Source organism: Mustela putorius, unplaced genomic scaffold, assembly GCF_011764305.1.
Source record: "Mustela putorius furo isolate JIRA1106 unplaced genomic scaffold, ASM1176430v1.1 tig00003859_pilon_pilon_pilon, whole genome shotgun sequence".
Lineage (NCBI taxonomy): Eukaryota > Metazoa > Chordata > Mammalia > Carnivora > Mustelidae > Mustela > Mustela putorius.
This window is the reverse complement of record NW_025422011.1, coordinates 24,472,365-24,491,090: the sequence shown is the minus strand read 5'-3', so window position 1 is coordinate 24,491,090 and position 18,726 is coordinate 24,472,365. Positions and strand designations below refer to the sequence as shown.

The following is an 18,726-nucleotide window of genomic DNA, read 5'->3' as shown; positions in this document are numbered from 1 at the left end:
GGGACTCTGTTGTAAAAATCACCCCAGATGTATCCACACATCTCTTATATAATTTTCATAGTATCTTGTTCTCCCCTTTGAAGGAGGGTATTAAGCTAGCTACATGTTTCTTTCTTGGTATCCTTTTTACTTTTTTTTGAATCTTGCCTGTTTTGTTCACTGTCATATACCTGTGTCAAGAGCAGTGTCTGGCACATAGAGGGCATTCAGTAAATACCAGATGGATGGATGCAAGGATGGATGGATGGATGGATTGCAGCAGGAATTGTGTCTTATTCCCTAATTACCTCATACAGATCTTCATCGAGTTACAAAGAGATTACATCTAATAAACCCATCATAAATTGAGAATGCATTTAATACCCCAACCTACTGAACATCATAGCTTGGCCTATTTATTTATTTATTAAAGATTTTATTTGTTATTTATTTGACAGACGAGATCACAAGTAGGCAGAGAGGCAGGCAGAGATAGAGGAAGGGAAGCAGGCTCCCCGCCGAGCAGAGAGCCTGATGCAGGGCTTGATCCCAGGACCCTGGAATCATGACCCGAGCCGAAGGCAGAGGCTTTAACCCACTGAGCCACCCAGGCGCCCCTTGGCCTAGCTATTTAAATGTGTTCAGAACACTTACATGAGCCTACAGTTAAGCAAATCCATCTAACACAAAGCCTGTTATTAAAGTATTGAGTATCTCATGTAATTTATTGAATACAGTATTGAAAGTGATAGAATGGTTGTATTGTGTGTACAGTGCTTGAAAGCGTATTGCTTATTCACCCCTTGTGAGTGCATGGCTGAGTGGGAGCTCACTTCAGTGGCCTAGCACCAAAAGTGTCCTACAACATATCACTTGACCTGGAAAAGACCAAAATTCAAAGTATGATTTTGATTGAATGCATATTTTTTCTACACCATCATAAAATTGAAAAATCCCAAGTTGAATTATTGTAAGTTGGGGATTGTATTGTGATCAGCAGGTGTTCTTTACATTTCCCTGAATGAATGTGTAATGAAAACTCTTATCAGTTTGCTAGCATCATGAGAATTTGAGAATTTGCTTAGTCTCTTCTGTTATCTTTTTTTTTTTTTTTAATTTAAATCCATTTGCTTGAGAGAGAAGATGTGTGGGGAGAGGGGCAAAAAAAGAGGGAGACAGGAAGCAGACTTTGCTTCCCCTACCTGCTGAGTGGGGAGCCTGACATGGAGCTCCATCGCAGGACCCTGAGATCATGACCTGCGCTGAAGTCAGAGGCTTAACCCACTGAGCCACCCAGGCGCCCCCCTCTTCTGTTATCTTAACATTGTAGGTAGCCATGTGGCAGTTGAGCTTCCACCACCATAAAGGGTGTTTGTTTATGTGAAGGCTCTGTCAGTGCACATTTTAATAATGACTTTTGTAACAGCTCCTCTTTGACCCATACAGCATCAACGTGGAAGGAACTTCATAGCCTTATTGACCTTCTCCTTCCATTTTACAAATGTAAAAACCGAAGCCAAAAACAGGGTAGATGATCAGCCACCATCATTCAGCCCGCATGAAATCTGAGACTTTGGCCTTATTCTCAAGGGGTTCACATTTCAATGTGGTAAAAATGAAACAACTAGAGAATACTGAGAAAAAAAACAAAAAATAAAAAAATTTTTTTGGTAACTGGAGACTTAATTTCTAAAAAGTATTTAGTATATTGACATAAACTTTGCTTCAGTCTTGGCAATAGGAACATATGGTGGTTTTCCTTAAACAATTCTATGTGACTATCTCCAAAGTTGACCTCCCTGAAAGCAGGACATTCCTTTCCTCACCTGTAGCTCTTGTAAAATTTTGGGAAGTGTGATGTCTAGAGCAAAGGAGCTGTGGTCTCTAAGCTGTTTTGATCATGCGTTCCAATCAGTGACAGTTTTGAGCCTGCACCTTTAAAGTAAAACCCTACCATAATGTGAAAAGTGGGATCGTAAATAGTCATTTTTGTAAAGCATCATGTATGGTAAGATTAGTGGAATGATAAATGAAGCCGCGCCCCAAGCTGGCCAGGAGCTTGGCTCCGGACGCACAGTCCAAATCACTCAGGTACTGACTGCAGTTTGTCCTCACGTGTTGGCAGTTGATCACTCTGATCACTCCACTGATGGGCTGACTTTGTGTCGTGTGGTCGGCTGGGACTTTACAAGTCCTGCTTCCATCTGTTCGAGGTACATGGGACTGGGGCAAATGCTCCTTGCTGAATTTGTATCGTCCCGGGGCAAGTTATTGTAAGATTTGACAATATGTTTCTGAATTCTATTCATTGATTGATAACTCAGTATATATTTGTGGTAAGGTTTTGAATTAAAGATAAACAGAAACCTGTTTCGGCGTACCTGGGTGGCTTAGTGGGTTAAGCCTCTGCCTTCGGCTGAGGTCATGATCTTCGGGGTCCTGGGATCGAGCCCCACATCGGTCTCTCAGCTCAGCAGAGAGCCTCCTTCTCCCTCTCTCTCTGCCGAGCTCTTTGCCTACTTGTGATCTTTGTCTCTCTCTTTCTGTCAAATAAATAAATAAAATCTTAAAAAAAAACCTGTTTCAAATTAGCCTTTTTGATAATTTTGATTTTTTTTTTTTGGAGGGAGGCTGGCTTTTTGTTAAATCACGTTAGATTGTCTTTGTTGTTACTTCAGGCCGTACTGAAGATATTATGCATAGAAGTGTCAGCTTTGCCTTTTCTTGTTTGCTTAGACTTCCGCTATTATTGTTGTCCTACTTTATGGCCTCTTTGAGGGAATCAGTGTAGGCCACATGCTTATTTTGGGAGGGGTAACTTAGTTAAAATTAGATGATTTTACTTGAAAATTAACTTAACCTGATGTATATTGCAGAATGCTGAAGATCTGCCTCCCCACCCCTGCCACACCCTTTGCGCCTTTGCCCTTCTAAGGAATGGGGAGCACAGGTGGGCGTGAAGGCCAGTTCCTCCACCGTGTTGTCGTTTGGGACAGGTCTATGATACGTACCTTAGACTCCCCCACACAGCTGACCAGGGTACTCTCTGCACTACACGGAACTTTCCCTTGCTTTCACAACCCCCGCGAACAGGCTGCAGTCATCTGGGACAGTGTTAGAAGCCGTGGGCTTTCTGTCCAGTGCCGTTTCTTCCCGCATTCACTTCACCCTGTCAAGCCCTCTGGGTGGTGGAACTTTTACTCCACTTCCAAGTCACCTTGTAAATAGACTGTAAGGATGACTTGCTTGATGTACAAATCAAAAGAGGCTGGCAGTGCTAAAATTAGTAAAGCTTAAAGAACCGGATTTGTAAATACTTGTGATGTGCTCTTTTTTAAAGAAAGACAGAAGTTATTATAATAGAAGCCTTACCGTGTTCTCCCATTACCCAGTGGATCACTGCATATATGGCCTTGAGTGGCCTTGCCTGACTTCAGAGACCACTGACTTCAAAAACAGGCTTTGAGTTTATATAATCATTTCTTGGGTTTTACTCTGCTTTGGATTTTGGCAAAAAATGATGTGAACAGGAGGTACCTCCTGTCCCTTAGTCCTTACCACCCAATTTTGCCACTTAATCTTATGTTGACTTCCATTATCATTTTACTCTGTTTGTCTTTATTAGATTCTATTAGACTTAAACTCCTGGAAGGTAGACACTGATGGTTTTCATGCCTCTAGCATAACACTTTGTATGCCATATATACACAATAATTTATTGCTGGAAAAACATGCTCTTCATTGTAACATTCTTTATAGAAGTGAAGGATGAAATCAGTCTACATCTCTGCAACACTATCAGGTTTAGGGGTGCTGACCACCCCCACACACTTAAAAAAATCATATGTTACTTTTGCTCCCTAAAAACTCAACTACTAATAGCCTGCTTTTGACTAGAAGCCTTACTGATAACAAGAACAGTTGATTAACACATATTTTGTATGTTATATGTGTTATGTTCTGTATTCTTACCATAAAGTAAGCTAGAGAAAAGAAAATGGTAAGAAAATCATAAGGAAGAGGAAAAACATTTCAGTACTATACTGGATTTATCAACAAACATCTGTATGTACGCGGGCCCGTGTAATTCAAACCTTGTTGTTTAAGGGTCAACTATATACACAGTGAGGTACGGACATACCAAACTCCTAATAATAGTATCTCTGTTGCTACAAGATTGGAAAGAAAATAGTCCAGGTTTGCTTATCCTTTGTTCAGTTTTATATTGCCAGATCTTTAAAATGAATGTGATTCAGTTTATAATTAAAAAACAAAAACAAAAACAAAAAAAACTTTGATGTGAAAGTTAGACTGACTCTGGACAGAGTCTAAAATTGACTCTGTCAATTTTAACTAATCTGCAGTTTACTGACACGTTAATGTCAGGGTCCTGATTTAAGTTCAGGACTACCCAGACCTTTATTAAAAAATAGGTTGTCCTTCATCCTCAAGGTAGAAATTTAAGAATTTAATTAAAAAAAAAAGTTGAATTGTCACAAGAGGTGGGGGGGGATGACTAAACTGTAGTAATTCTGACTGTAGTTCAACTCTTCCTTAACAGCTTGTCTTCTTCCAATCGGATATAATTATAATTGCTATGACATGATGAAAAGAATCCTAAAGTAATGTTCTTATTTATGTTTTTTTTTTTTTTAAAGATTTTATTTACTTATTTGAGAGAGAGACAGTGAGAGAGAGAGCATGAGCAAGGAGAAGGTCAGAGGGAGAAGCAGACTCCCCGTGGAGCTGGGAGCCTGATGCGGGACTCGATTCCGGGACTCCGGGATCATGACCTGAGCCGAAGGCAGTTGTCCTACCAACTGAGCCACTCAGGCGTCCCTCTTATTTATGTTTTAATCTAACTACCTATATGTTTATTTTTAGCTGTGTGCAAGTATGCTTGCTTATAAGGAGTATGAAGTAGGGAGGTTGAATTCATCAGATAAAGCAGAACTCACTATTCAAAAGAGCATTTGTGGTTCTGGTTCTGAGTAAGATGGAGTAAGCATTTGCCTGTCCCTTTGAAGGCACTGGGCAGAATGTAAGTAGCAGCTATTTAAGGATTCTGAGAAGTAAATCGTAACAGGTAGATGGGGAGAGTTCAAGAAACCACTGAACCAGGAGCTAATTTACATATTCTCCCCCTCCCTGCCAACTGGGTCTCCTTCCCTGTTCCCTGCCATGCCTAAACTTGAACCATGGAAGTAAGGATTAGTGAGACGGCACTCTAGGAGAAACCCTCTAGTTCAAGTTCAAGGAACTAGAAGGAGGTCTCCTGGCAGCACAGGTGCCTGAAACTCGGGGGGAGGAGAACTTCCTCTTTGAACCAAGGAGTTGTGGTGCCAAGATAGCTGTTCTTAGAAGTGACACCCAAGGCATGATACATAAAAGAAAATAATTGATAACTTGGACTTCATCAAAATTAAAATGTTTGCCATATGAAAGAGACTTCTAAGAAATAGGAAAATAAGCTTCAGGCTGGGAGAAAATATTTGCAAATCGAGACACAAAGGACTTGTGTCTGGAATGTATAATGTTAAGAGCTCTCCAAACTTAACAGTGAGAAAACAAACAGCCCAATTAAAAAATGGGTAAAATACAATTCTCCAAAGAAGATATACAGATGGCAAATAAGCACATGAGAAGATACTCAACTTCAGCCATTAGGGATATGCAAATTAAGACCATGATGCTTTACTGCTACCTATCTGTTACACTGATCATACCAGATGCCAGTGAGCATGTAGAGCAGTTGGAACTCTCATACATTGCTAGTGGCAATGCAAAGTGGTACAGCCACTCTGGAGAATAGTTTGACGATTTCTTGTAAATTTAACATAGATCACCGGATGGCCAAGCAATCTCACTCTTACAGAAGCAAAAATGTATGTTCATACAAAAGCTTTGTACATGAATGTTTAGCAGCTCTACTTAAAATTGCCAAAAACTGGAAACAACTTGCCTGGATTATTTGAATGGATAAACTGTGATACTTTCATATAATGGAATACTATACAGCAGGGAAAGAACTATTAATAAGACAGAACCACTGGATTGAGTCTCAGAAAGCATTATGTTGAGTGAAAGAAGCCAATCTTAGAAGATTATATGCTTTAGAATTCCATTACATGACATTCTGGGAAAGATGAAACTAGTGATGAAGAATGTATTGGTGATTGGCAGAAGTTGAGGTAGGGGGAGGGTGTGACCATAAAGCAGTATCCCAGTGGAGTTTCAATATGGTGGTTAGGTGAAAATATATCATCTTGTATGTTTTTTCTTTTTTCTTCTCTGTTCTTTGTTCATTTTTTCCTACTTTTCTTGCCTTTTATTTATTTATTTATTTAATTTTAAGATTTTATTTATTTATTTGAGGGAGCACAAATGGGGTAGGAGGGAGAAGGAGAAGTATACCCTCTGCTGAGCAGGGAGCCCAATGTCGGGCTCTATTCCAGGACCCTGGGATCATGACCTGAGTGTAAGTCAGATGCTTAACTGACTGAGCCCCCCAGGAACCCCTTTTCTTGCCTTTTAAAAAAATAATAATTGGGTGTCTTTAATATATTTTATTTTGTCTCTGCTCTTGGCTTATTATACCTTTTTTTTTTTTTTTTTTTAAAGATTTCATTTATTCACTTGACAGAGATCACAGGTAGGCAGAGAGGCAGGCCGAGAGAGAGGGGAAAGCAGGCTCCCCCAGAGCAGAGAGCCTGATGCGGGGCTTAATCCGAGGACCCTGTGATCATGACCTGAGCCGAAGGCAGAGGCTTTAACCCACTGAGCCACCCAGGTGCCCCTTATTATACCTTTTTATTTAGAGGTTGCCCTTGGGTTACCATTATACTCCTTATCACTGCATACCTGCAAATACTATTATAGTATCTCTTATAACTGTTTTAACATCTTTTACGAGTATACTGGCAAGTATACATCCACTTTTCTACAATTACCAAGAAATCAAAAAATAAGAAAATGTCCCTTATGTTTACCCACATAATTATACATAGCTACTCGTGTGGTCTGGTACTCTGTTCCTTTGTATTGTTTTAGATTGCCATATGGTATTATTTTCATTTAAGCCTAAAGAAATTCTCTTATCATTTCTTTTAGTATAAGTTTTCTGGCAACTTTCTCATCTTTTGTTTGTCTCAAAAAGTATGTATTTCACCCCCATTTTTGAAGAATAGTTTTGCTGGTGTTTCAGGTTTGCAGTTCTCTCAGCTCTTTAAAACTGTGTTTTGTGTTCTTGCCTGCGCTTACAGGTAAGAAGTCTGAATTCATTCTTATCTTTGTATATTTGTGCCTTTGCAAATGACTTTTGTTTTATGACAAAATATATAATTTGGAATTTTCTCAAAATGAGCATCTCATCTTAGTGGATATGATTAAGATGAAAATCTTTCCTAGGATATGCCTGTAAGACTGGAAGAAATTCTCATTTAAGGATATAGATACTATTGACAGTAGTAGATGCTTCATTATGTAATTGAATGTGACATTAATTCTCCTACTATGCTATGTCAAATTACTCTTATTCTTCAGTGCAGGAATCACAGCCATGGCCCCCACCGTCCAGGATTTGGTCGACATGGAATCTGCGCATCTGAAAGCAAAGAACTTGCTAAAGCGAGAGAAGCTCTTCCTCTTATAGAGGACTCTAGTAACTGTGACATTGTAAAAGCTACCCAGTAAGTCTCCCCAGTGTTTCCTTTTGTCCTGTGTTCTGTTGAATCATAATAATATTTGTACATTTCATGGCAGCCCAGTATATACCTTCCTCACTTCATACTTCAGCACTAACATGTTTGTCCTGCCAGCATCAGAGCATTTGATGCAGTGCACCTGATTCACTCTTGATTACCCGTCTCTCCCATTAAGTCAAGAGCAGCTTCTTAGCAAAAGCATGCCGTTTTCATCCTTGTCATCCCAGTGCTTTTGCATAGTTCTTGTCTTGTATCAGGTGCTGGATAAACCTTTGTTGAGTGGATGAATGATTATAAATGATATTAAAGTTTGAAAGTATAAGTTTGAAACACAAATCTGAGTGTTTAAAAAGGTACTACAACCTAAATAGGTCAGTGGGATGGGAAAAATATCAGCTCACACATTTATGGATATTTTAAACAGTTATTTATTGAGTACTTTCTATGCACCTATTGTATTAGAGGCACTGGAAGAACGCTAGTAAAGTAAAATAGGTTTTCCGACCGCTTGAAACATACAGCAGGTTATTTGCTTGCACTGAAAATGGAAAGTAGGTTTTGAAAGTTTCCCCTTAAGATTTCCATATGTGGGTACTTGCATTAAATCATTTCTAACATTTTTTTTTCATTTCTAACATTTTTATCCTCATGGATCTCACTGTTCATTAACAACCAACCCGCCTCTTGCCATTGAACATATTTTGAAATACTTTGTCTGTCAGACTTCATTAATTGACTACTGTAATCAAATACAAGTCTGTCCATCAGAGCTTTCAATCAACATTAAGGAACTAATGTTATCACATTAACTTGATATAATTTCTATTAAAAGCAAAGATGTTTGGTGATTAATAAGCCTGTTAACATTAACAAAGACTAATGTGTTATTTATGTTTAAAAATAATCGATGATTATTTTAGTATTCTGATTACTGATTTATATGAACTCTAGAGACCCTTGGAACTGCTCCTTTAGGTGAATATTATTTGCTATTCTGATTTTTATATGAAGGTAAGAATGTTCTTAAGGTAAATATTTGCTTTAATTAGCATAGAAGCATTTAAATATTTATCTGCTGTCAGTAAAGCTCTGTTATGATGAATGTAAGAAATTAGGTAACATTCACAGGGAATCTCAGTAAAAACTCGCATTTTATATCTTTCCTGAAATTTCCTCCAGGTCTTGGACCTTCTTAAATGGTTGTGGGAATATAATTAGGTAGTATTTGGAAAGGGCCAAAGAGAACTAGGATATGTACATTGTCTAAATCACTAAAAGCCTCATTAGTGTTTACTCTTATATTTCTCACATAAGGGAAGTATTTTTCAGTGAAATGTTAAAGTTGATATTTAAAACTTGGAGAATATGAATATATGTATCATTGTCAACAGTTCACTTTCTTACTTCTCTTTTCACTTAGCATTGTCAAACAGGTATCTCTGTCTTTTAAAAAGTGCCATAAAGTCAGACTGATAAGCCTACATATTTTGGTAAGGCAGAAATTATTTAATCTAAAATGTGATTTTGGCCCTCGAGGGCCTATTGAAACATTCAGGTCCTTCTAAATGGAAAGAAGTCTGAAAGAAAGGCTAAATGGTCTGTTGGAGACTTAATAGTTACAGTTAGAAAGAAATAAAGCTAATGAATGATTTTAAAAATTACTGTAACATTAAGAAGAGTCATTTCTCATTCTGATAATTTAATAACACTCTTAAATATTCCTCAAGTCCATCCCTCCTTTTCCATCTCTTAGTTTAGGTTCTCTTTGGCTCTCACCTGTATTTCTGTATAAGAGTCACCCTCTTCTTTTTTAAAATATTATTTATTTATTTATTTGACACAAAGAGAGAGAGAGAGAGGCAGTAAGAGAGGGAACACAAGCACGGAAGTGGGAGAGGGAGAAGCAGGCTTTCCGCTGAGCAGGGAGCCCAATGCGGGGTTCAATCCCAGGACCCTGGGATCATGACCTGACCCAAAGGCAGTTGCTTAACGACTGAGCCACCCAGGCGCCCTGAGTCACTCTCTTCTAATTAACTTCCATTCTACCACTAATGCGATCTACTTGAAACTCAAAGTGTATGTGCTTTCCTCTTTAAAACCTTCAGTGGCTTCCTTTTAAGCTAAGCAGTCTAAACTGCGTAGCATGGCCTAGAAGGCCCCCGCAGTCTCTGCGTACCTCTTCTAGCCTTGTCTCTTGCCATTCCCTTTTTTTAATGCTTTATGTTTCTGCTGTGCTAACTCACTTATATTTCTCTGAACATCATGCAGTTTCTCATCTCTGATTTTTGTCCAGTCTGTTTCCTTAGCCTCAGATGCCTTCCTTCAACCTGTGAAGCAGTTCACATATATCATGCTTCATCTCCAGGAAGGAGATCCTTCCTTTCTTTGCTGTAACTATACCATATCTACATTGTATTGTTAAATTTATCCCATTCCAAGTTTGCTGTTGTCTGTCTCCCTTATTAAGGGAGAGGATTGTAGTCAGGGATCAGCACTATACATTTCTAGCATATAGTAGAGGATAATATGAAATTTACTGAAGGGAGGGGAAATGTGAATGTTGAAGCTTAATTAGGAAAATCAAGTTCAACTCCCAAGTAGGTTGATCTGGTCAGTTAGTAAATAAGGTTTACTTTTGTTGTTTGGCTTAACAGTATGCCCTCTGTGTATGTCTTTGTTAATTACTGTATTCCTGTGTCAACTGAAAGGTTAAATAAAGGCATGGTAAAAGGAAGAAGTTTTGGTATTCGAAATTATTTTAATGGTATTAATTGTGCTTTTTTTAAAAATTTGAGATACGGGATTTTTGAACGTTGTAAAGAATTGGTAGAAGCAGGATATGATGTCAGGCAACCAGACAAAGAAAATGTGTCACTTCTTCATTGGGCTGCTATAAACAACAGGCTGGATCTTGTAAGGTAAGATGGGATATATGTGTGTTAATTAAGTGTGTATTTGTTATTCTAGATCTCTCTTCATTTTTTTCTTCAAGTACAAGTATGAATGTTGTGCCATCTGTCATCTTTTATTGTGAATGAATACCTGAAACTTTGTGCCCCACACATCAGTTATCATAGTGTTGAAAAGAACCTTAGTGATCATCCATTTTAGGACTCTCACTGGACCCTAAAAGAAAAATTGAAGATAAAGCCAAGGGGCCCATTGTAAAGATAAAGTTCTGGCAGTGAAATTTAACATTTTTCTGTGTTTGTTTTTCTTTTCTAAGTAAGCTCTAGACCCAGCGTGGGGCTTGAACTCACAACCTCAAGATCAGGGATTGCATGCCTTTGACTGAGCCAGCCAGGCACCCACCTCCCCCAATTTTTTTTTTTTTTTTTTGGTTAGGATTTATTTATTTTAGAGGGAGGGGCAGAGGGAGAGAGAGTCTCAAGCAGACCCCACACTGAGCTCAGAGCCTGATGCGGGTCTCAGTCTCATGATGCTGAGATCATGACCTTCACCGAAACCAAGTGTTGGGTGTTCAATTGACTAAGCTATCCAGGTACCCCACCCCCATCATTTTTTGAAAGGGAAAAGCATAACAAACTGTCTCAGACTAGAACAGAAAGTTTCTTCTAGTTTAGAAGAAACATTAACATATTGTACTTTGTCATAATTCCAGTAGGAGTCGATCAGTAGGGGAATGATTTAACCGTTTTTTAAACTACATACAGAATACATTTTTAAGTAGACATGTATTAAGTTGTAAAAAGTATTTCCCCTTCATAGAGTGGTGCTGTCTACCCAGAGTTTTTTGGTTTGTCTCTTAATTTTATGCTTTAGTGTGTAAAATATATGTGTGCATGTGAATGTGTGTATATTTTTGTATGATATAATATTTAAAAACCCTGGCATTTAAGAAAATAAAAATGGGCTAACATTTAAAATATACTAAAATAAACACACTTTATACTCACAGGCAAATACCTTTTCTGTGGAAATAAACTAGAATACTATTTGGATAATATGATATATGAAGCACAACTTTAAAATATTATAAATTATAATTATAAATATTATAATTATTATATCACAATAAATATATATTATATAATATATAAAATATATATAAATAAAAGCTATATTTTATATAAAATATAATAAAATTATTTTAATCTGTATATTTTAATTTGCTACTATATTATATTATAAAATAAAATAAATATAATATATAAAATTAAATATATATAAATATAGAGAAAATAAGTATAAAATTACATATAGAAAAATATATAACATTTATATACTATATATAGAAAAAATATACAAAATTATATATTATATAATGTGTTTTATATACAATATGGATATAAAATAAAAATAAATATTATAAAATACAATTATAATAATTATAAATATTATAATTCCTGTAAACCACAAAATAAAGTCTCTTTACCTTATAGGTTTATTTAATACACTGTATCACACCTGTGACCCCGAAATAGAAAGCCAAATACTCAAAATGTCTAACTTTTCTGAAAGGATTTTGAATTAATTTTTTACTACTTATTTTTAGAATTCAATCCCACCTAGTAATTCTAATTCTAAACCGTTAAAAGTGACATAATTTCACCTTTCTTCTTGCAAGTTAAGTAGAATGTGTGATCCTAATTGTTTTGAATATAAACCATTTTAAGAGTTCCGGGTAATTAGAGTATGTAGTGAGTAGTTAACGTGCGTTTGGTGTGTCAGTTCTAATGGAATGTTCCTGACTGCAGGAATCATTACTGAAATGCCGAGAATATTTCACCAGGGATCTGTTTGATGCTATGTGTGAATCCCTTGAATCTCATGTAGGTCTGAGTGCTTCTAGAGAGGGTTATTATAATTTGTTTTCATGTATATAACAACGAAAAACTAATGTTTTCTTTCTCATCATGAATTTTTAGTTTTAAGTCTTATTTTCATTTATGTCTGCTCTTAATAGGTTTTATATTTCAAAAGGTGCTGTAGTAGATCAGTTGGGTGGAGATTTAAATTCAACTCCTCTTCACTGGGCCATCAGGTAATGAATTTTTTGAATACTGAAAGTGCTATTCAGAATCAAAGTGACTTTTCTGTGATAATGGAAGTGTTTTGTTTTGTGCTAGCCAATGTGGCTAATGCAAGTAAGGAAATGAATTTTTAATTTTATTTAATTTTAACTAATTTAAATAGCCACATGTGGCTAGTAACTACCATTGGAAACTGCTGTTATAGACCATTTGAAAGGCTTTCTTTCCCTTTTTTCCCTTTCTTCATTAAAAAAAAAAGGTACAGTTTCAAAGAGTTTCCAGAGATAGTATGTTTTTGTGTTTAATTTAAGTTTCTACTATGATGCTTAAACTCAAGTATGTGTGTTATATTTCCTTATAATCAAAATAAGTATCTTTATATCTGATCACATGGATAAAGCTATAGTTCAGAGAACTGTAAACTCACTTCTTTTTTTTTTTTTTTCAAATTTTTATTTAAATTCCAGTTAATTAACATGCAGTGTAATATTGGTTTCAGGAGTAGAATTCAGTGATTCATCACTTACATACAACACCCAGGGCTCATCATAACACGTGCCCTCCTTAATATCCATCTCAGTCAGTTCTTTTCTCTGCTATATATTGGCCTTTTGAAGCTGTAGTTGATATGTGCCTATCTTGATAACTTTTTTTTTTTAAGGGAGGTTTCTTTCTTTTTTTTTTTTCTTAAAGATTTTATTTATTTATTTGACAGAGAGAGAGACAGAGAGACAGTGAGAGAGAGAACACAAGCAGAGGGAGTGGGAGAGGAAGACGCAGGCTTCCTGCTGAGGAGGGAGCCCGATGCAGGGCTCGATCCCAGAACCCATGGATCATGACCTGAGTCAAAGTCAGATGCTTAACGACTGAACCACCCAGACGCTGTGTCTTGATACTTAATAATTTCTTCATCTGTCACTTTAATCCCAGTCTCTGGTTGGTGGGGTTGGCATGAACCCCAAACTAAAATGAATAATTGTACATTTAAGAAAAGGAGTGAAATCTTTTTTCCATATCCAAGAATTTTGAAGAATCTAGGTTAACTCATCCCTTTTAAGTTAGCAAGATACAGTGCTTTACATGGAAAATGAGCCACAATCAAGTGTAAAAGTATGTAGTTTCCAAGAATAAATAATATTATCACAGTATTTCTGTAGTTTGTGAATGTTGTACTTCATTGTATCTGACTCACGATTATTTCTTGATTTTTAAAATAGCAGCAATGCAGTTTAAGTGATTTTAAAGTTTTCATTTTGGGCATTAGTCATGTAAAGTTATTATTTATATGTGGTAGCAACATAAGATTTATAGTAGATTGGGAGGTTATTAAGTGTATTACCAGCACTCAAGAAGGACTTTATAGATAGCTCTAAGTTTGGAGCCTTAAAGTGAAATATGTCTAGAGAATCTCCAGTGTCTATTAGGGGGGCGCCTGGGTGGCTCAGTGGGTTAAGCCGCTGCCTTCGGCTCAGGTCATGATCTCAGGGTCCTGGGATCGAGTCCAGCATCGGGCTCTCTGCTCAGCAGGGAGCCTGCTTCCCTCTCTCTCTCTGCCTGCCTCTTCATCTACTTGTGATTTCTCTCTGTCAAATAAATAAATAAAATCTTAAAAAAAATAAAAATAAAAAAAAATAAAAGTCTATTAGGAAATACTGTTTATATTGAACCAAAAGCTCTCATGTCTTAGGGATATCAGTTTTTCCCTTAAGTTTTTCTACATGCTACAGAAAACTGTATAATTTTTATCCTCTCTTTACAGACAAGGGCATTTGCCTATGGTCATATTACTACTACAGTATGGAGCAGACCCCACTCTCATTGATGGGGAGGGCTTCAGCAGCATCCACCTGGCAGTATTATTTCAACACATGCCCATTATAGCATATCTCATCTCCAAAGGACAGGTATGTTTTGAAACCTATCTTATACTCCAGCTGTTGTGAAGCTGAAGAGATTGGAAGGATGATTAGTAATACTCTGTCCTCATTTTTAAAGTAGAAGTTAAAGATATCCGGATAGTCAAATATTAGCCTCAGTAAGTGTAGCTGTGCTAGTTTTCTAGCTTCATTGGAGCAAAAAGGACAGATCATTTAGCACAGTAACATGTAATAGATATTTTTGAAACGTGTAAGCCTATAATAGTTTTCCTTATGATCCCAGTAATTTGCAGAGTTTTTCAAAAACATGACTTCAAAACCTGTATTTTTCTTCTGGTTGAATATAGGAATGGTAGTCAGATCACTAAATTAACCCATCATTTGCTTTCATTATTTGAGTCCAAATGGGAGACCAATTTGAATATGTGCTTCTTATTGTTCTCTAAAGTAATTCCATGAAAAATGACTTGCCTTAAGAGGCATCCATTTATGGCACAGGTTAAATTATAGGGTATTGGCGGTGGGAGTTTCACTGTCAGCTGTTCTTGTCTGGGATCTGCTTTCTGGTTGCGAAGTAGTTTATGTATCAGCAGACTTGCCTGTAACAGGCGTGGAAACATGTTTGCACAAATGCTCTTGGAATGATTGTGTTCTTTTTAAATAAGCACTTTCTCTCAGACTTAGCCAACTGAAGTAGAATAATTATAACCTCTTGGGTCTCATTTTGGGAAGACGTATGAGGAGGAGCCCTGTCTGCCTCTCTTTCGGCTCTTTCCTGAGTTGTATTCCTCCAAGGCCCAAGAGATTCTTTGGTAACTGAAACTCTTTCTTTGACTTGGATGGAATCATTATTGTGTGCCTCAAGCCTGGGCCATCTTATTAAAAGGAGCATATCCTCGTGGAGATAGGGTTTCCTTTTTTCCCCCCTCTATCCTGGAAAAGAGAAAAGAATTTTTCATGCTTTTACTCTTTGAAACGTAAGTCCAAAAATATGGTGAGTTGCCTCAGAAAAGATGGACATTTCACCATCCCTTGAAGTATGTTTATGTAAAGACTGGGTGCTGTTACATAAGACACGATGGTTTGAAATAGTGTGTCAGTTAAGTTGTAACCTAGATGATTCCTAAGGTCTCTGAGTCTCTTATATTTGATGGTGATTATTAGCGTTCTCCCCCGTCCCTTAGCTCTCTTCCATTCACATCATATACTTTAAACTATATATTCACGTTTTCCCTTTAAGAATATTTTGTAGAAAACGGTGAATTTTTATCCTATGGATTTGAAGCAGAATATTCTTTTGTTCAAATGATATTTGAACCCTTCTTGTAAACACAACCCTTCTTGTAAACCCTTCTTGTAATGTTGAATGTATTAGAGAGCTACTTCCATTAAGAGAAGAGAGAATTTTGACGGCGTTTACAGTAAGTCTGATTGACTCTTCCTTTTGGACAGAGTGTGAATATGACAGATTTAAATGGGCAGACACCTCTGATGTTATCAGCTCACAAAGTACTTGGGTAAGTATATTTAATTGAATTGCCTCATTTTGATTCTTGGTTCTAATTTCTCTGTATGTAATTTTAAATATCTTAATCTATGTTGAGATGATAATACCGTCTGAAGAGGAAAGGAAGATTTTCCACCCTGTGACTGCTAGGAACTTTTAATGTAGTTGTGGTTAAGTACCACTGAAATAAATTTTCTTTTTCACAATAGTTTTTTCCTGATAGTTTGAAAGCTACTAATAAGAAAAAAATTTCCTTATAGAACAGGTAGAGAATCCATAGCATATACTTACTAATATGACTTATATTTCTGACTTTGCATTTTTTAAAAATTGGCTTCAAGTTTAAATCTTCTTATAATTTGAAATCTGGTTGATAAAATCTTTTCAGAAAACAATACGTTTTGAGGCTCTCTGACATTGTTGACTGCTCTGAAAATATTAATTGTAACTGATCTACGAATATAGTCTATTGATGTGTTTATATCAAGTATTTACATATTTAAGTTTTTCTATGTATTATATAAACACATGTGATTAATGACCACCAGATAGTCAATGTCTGGTATTCTTTCTGTCCAAATACTTGCTACAGTTTTACCTTTATGAATTTGTTTCCAGTGTTATACTTAATTTCTGATTCTGCTTTTACTTAGGACCTCTCTCCTAGGAACTGAGTTAGTTGTGATGCCATTACATTTTATTCATGCTGGGGGCTGGGAGCTGAGTTTTATTAAAAAGCATTTCTTCTTTTCTGGTGATAACACTAAAGTCAGATAATAGTGTTTAAAGATATTGATAGAATAAGTAAGTAGAATACTGTTTTATTAAAAGAATCTCTTGAGTAGTCATGAAAGAAGGGAAGATATTGATGGTAAAGTAAAAATATTGAATGCTGCCTGCTATTCCATAGGTTTCTAAGATAAATAAATAATTTAGGACATTATTTCTACCTGTTTTATTTAATAATTGGTTAAAGGGAACGTGAAAAGTTAGCTTTTGGTTTATCGCCTCAGATAGAATGTTGTACATTTAGTTTTAATTAGGTAAATAACATAACATTGGCCGAAGTTAAATTCACAATTTAAGAAAAAATGTTAACCAAGAGAACAACAATATGAAAATAAAAGGTTAAAAACAAAAGAAGTTATTTCATTGTACTGATGTTGTGAAATTAAATTATCTGTGTAGCAGACTGTCACTTCCTGGATGTCTTTTTGAAAGGTGCATCTCTCCTATTAACCCCTGGAATAGAACTCTGCAGAAAGAAGTTTATTGGTTTTCAGAATACTTAACTGATTGATCAATTTATATGTTAGCTTAAAAGATCCATAATTTTGCATTTACCCTTGAAATCACTCATCTCTCTAAAACTCCTGGGTATTTTATTGTTTTGAAACAGACCAGAACCAACTGGATTTCTTTTAAAGTTTAATCCTTCTCTCACTGTGGTTGATAAAATACACCAGAACACTCCCCTCCACTGGGCAGTTGCAGCAGGAAATGTTAATGCGGTCGATAAACTTTTGGAAGCTGGTTCTAGCCTGGATATCCGAAATGTTAAGGTATGACCAGGTATTTATCGCCCTTAGTTTATTATGTCTTCAGTGAGGATATTAGTACATCAACGTAAACATAAGCTACGCATATATTTTCAATTAACCACAGGATAAATAACCACGAACTGTAGCTGGCTACTTTCAGAATGAATATATTTGAGTCTATGATTCTGCTGATTTCTTATCAAATGTTTAGCACCCATACTCTGTAGAAAATATAATTGAATATTCTCTCTCTCTCTTATTAAGGGTGAAACACCTCTTGACATAGCTTTACAGAATAAAAATCGCCTCATTATTCACATGCTAAAAACAGAGGCAAAAATGAGAGCCAACAAGAAGTTCAGACTTTGGAGGTGGCTGCAGAAATGTGAGGTATTTTCATATGGGTTCTGTTCTATGGGCCATAAAAAGGACTGTTTTGTTCATTTGTGTTTGTTTTTGAAGGTAAATCAGGGAGGAAACCAGGGCGAAACCAGGAAATTAGCTTAGTGCTACATTACATCTGCTAATTACATATTTCCACACATCACATGGCCCAGAGTTGGAAATTTGGCATTTTGTTAGCAATTTACTGGTGATCCTCAGCTAGATGGCTCTAAAGCTGTGTGTTATCTTGTGAATGTCATAGCATACTTCCACATTTAATGAATGAATTGAAAACAGACTGATTTTTAAAGAAACAAAAGGAGAAATACCTTGTTGAGAGAAAATTTATAGAAGTTTTTTTTCTTTTTCTTTTTCTTTTTTTTTAAAGATTTTTATTTATTTATTTGATAGAGGTCACAAATAGGCAGAGAGGCAGACAGAGACAGAGGGGGAAGCAGGCTCTCTGCTGAGCAGAGAGCCCGATGCAGGGCTTGGTCCCAGGACCCTGAGATCATGGCCTGAGCTGAAAGCAGAGGCTTGAACCCCCTGAGCCACCCAGGTGCTACTGCTTCTTCTATAAGAAGATTTTCTTATAGAACTTGTTTTTATTTAAATTTTTTTCAAGAGGAAAATAGTAACATTCAACACAGAGGAGTTAGACTTTAAAAATAAGTGTTGCAGACTTCAAGCATGTGATGGCTCCTCACAAAATAAAAACATCTGGAATTTCTACAGATGTAC

General features: G+C 36.4%; 1 protein-coding gene across 2 annotated transcripts in view; it reads left to right on the top strand.

The window, feature by feature from the left end:
* The window catches only part of ZDHHC13 (zinc finger DHHC-type palmitoyltransferase 13), a 47,952-nt gene that overhangs the window by 3,367 nt on the left and 25,859 nt on the right, over positions 1–18,726 (top strand). Inside the window, exons 2-8 of one of the 2 annotated variants that reach the window (XM_004752113.3) lie at positions 7,522–7,667; positions 10,478–10,600; positions 12,610–12,687; positions 14,436–14,580; positions 16,006–16,070; positions 17,460–17,622; positions 17,866–17,991. In XM_004752113.3, coding sequence (XP_004752170.1) covers positions 7,522–7,667; positions 10,478–10,600; positions 12,610–12,687; positions 14,436–14,580; positions 16,006–16,070; positions 17,460–17,622; positions 17,866–17,991 — 846 coding nt within the window. The remainder of the gene's footprint in view (positions 1–7,521; positions 7,668–10,477; positions 10,601–12,609; positions 12,688–14,435; positions 14,581–16,005; positions 16,071–17,459; positions 17,623–17,865; positions 17,992–18,726) is intronic. The other variant, XM_004752114.3, reaches the window with a different exon arrangement.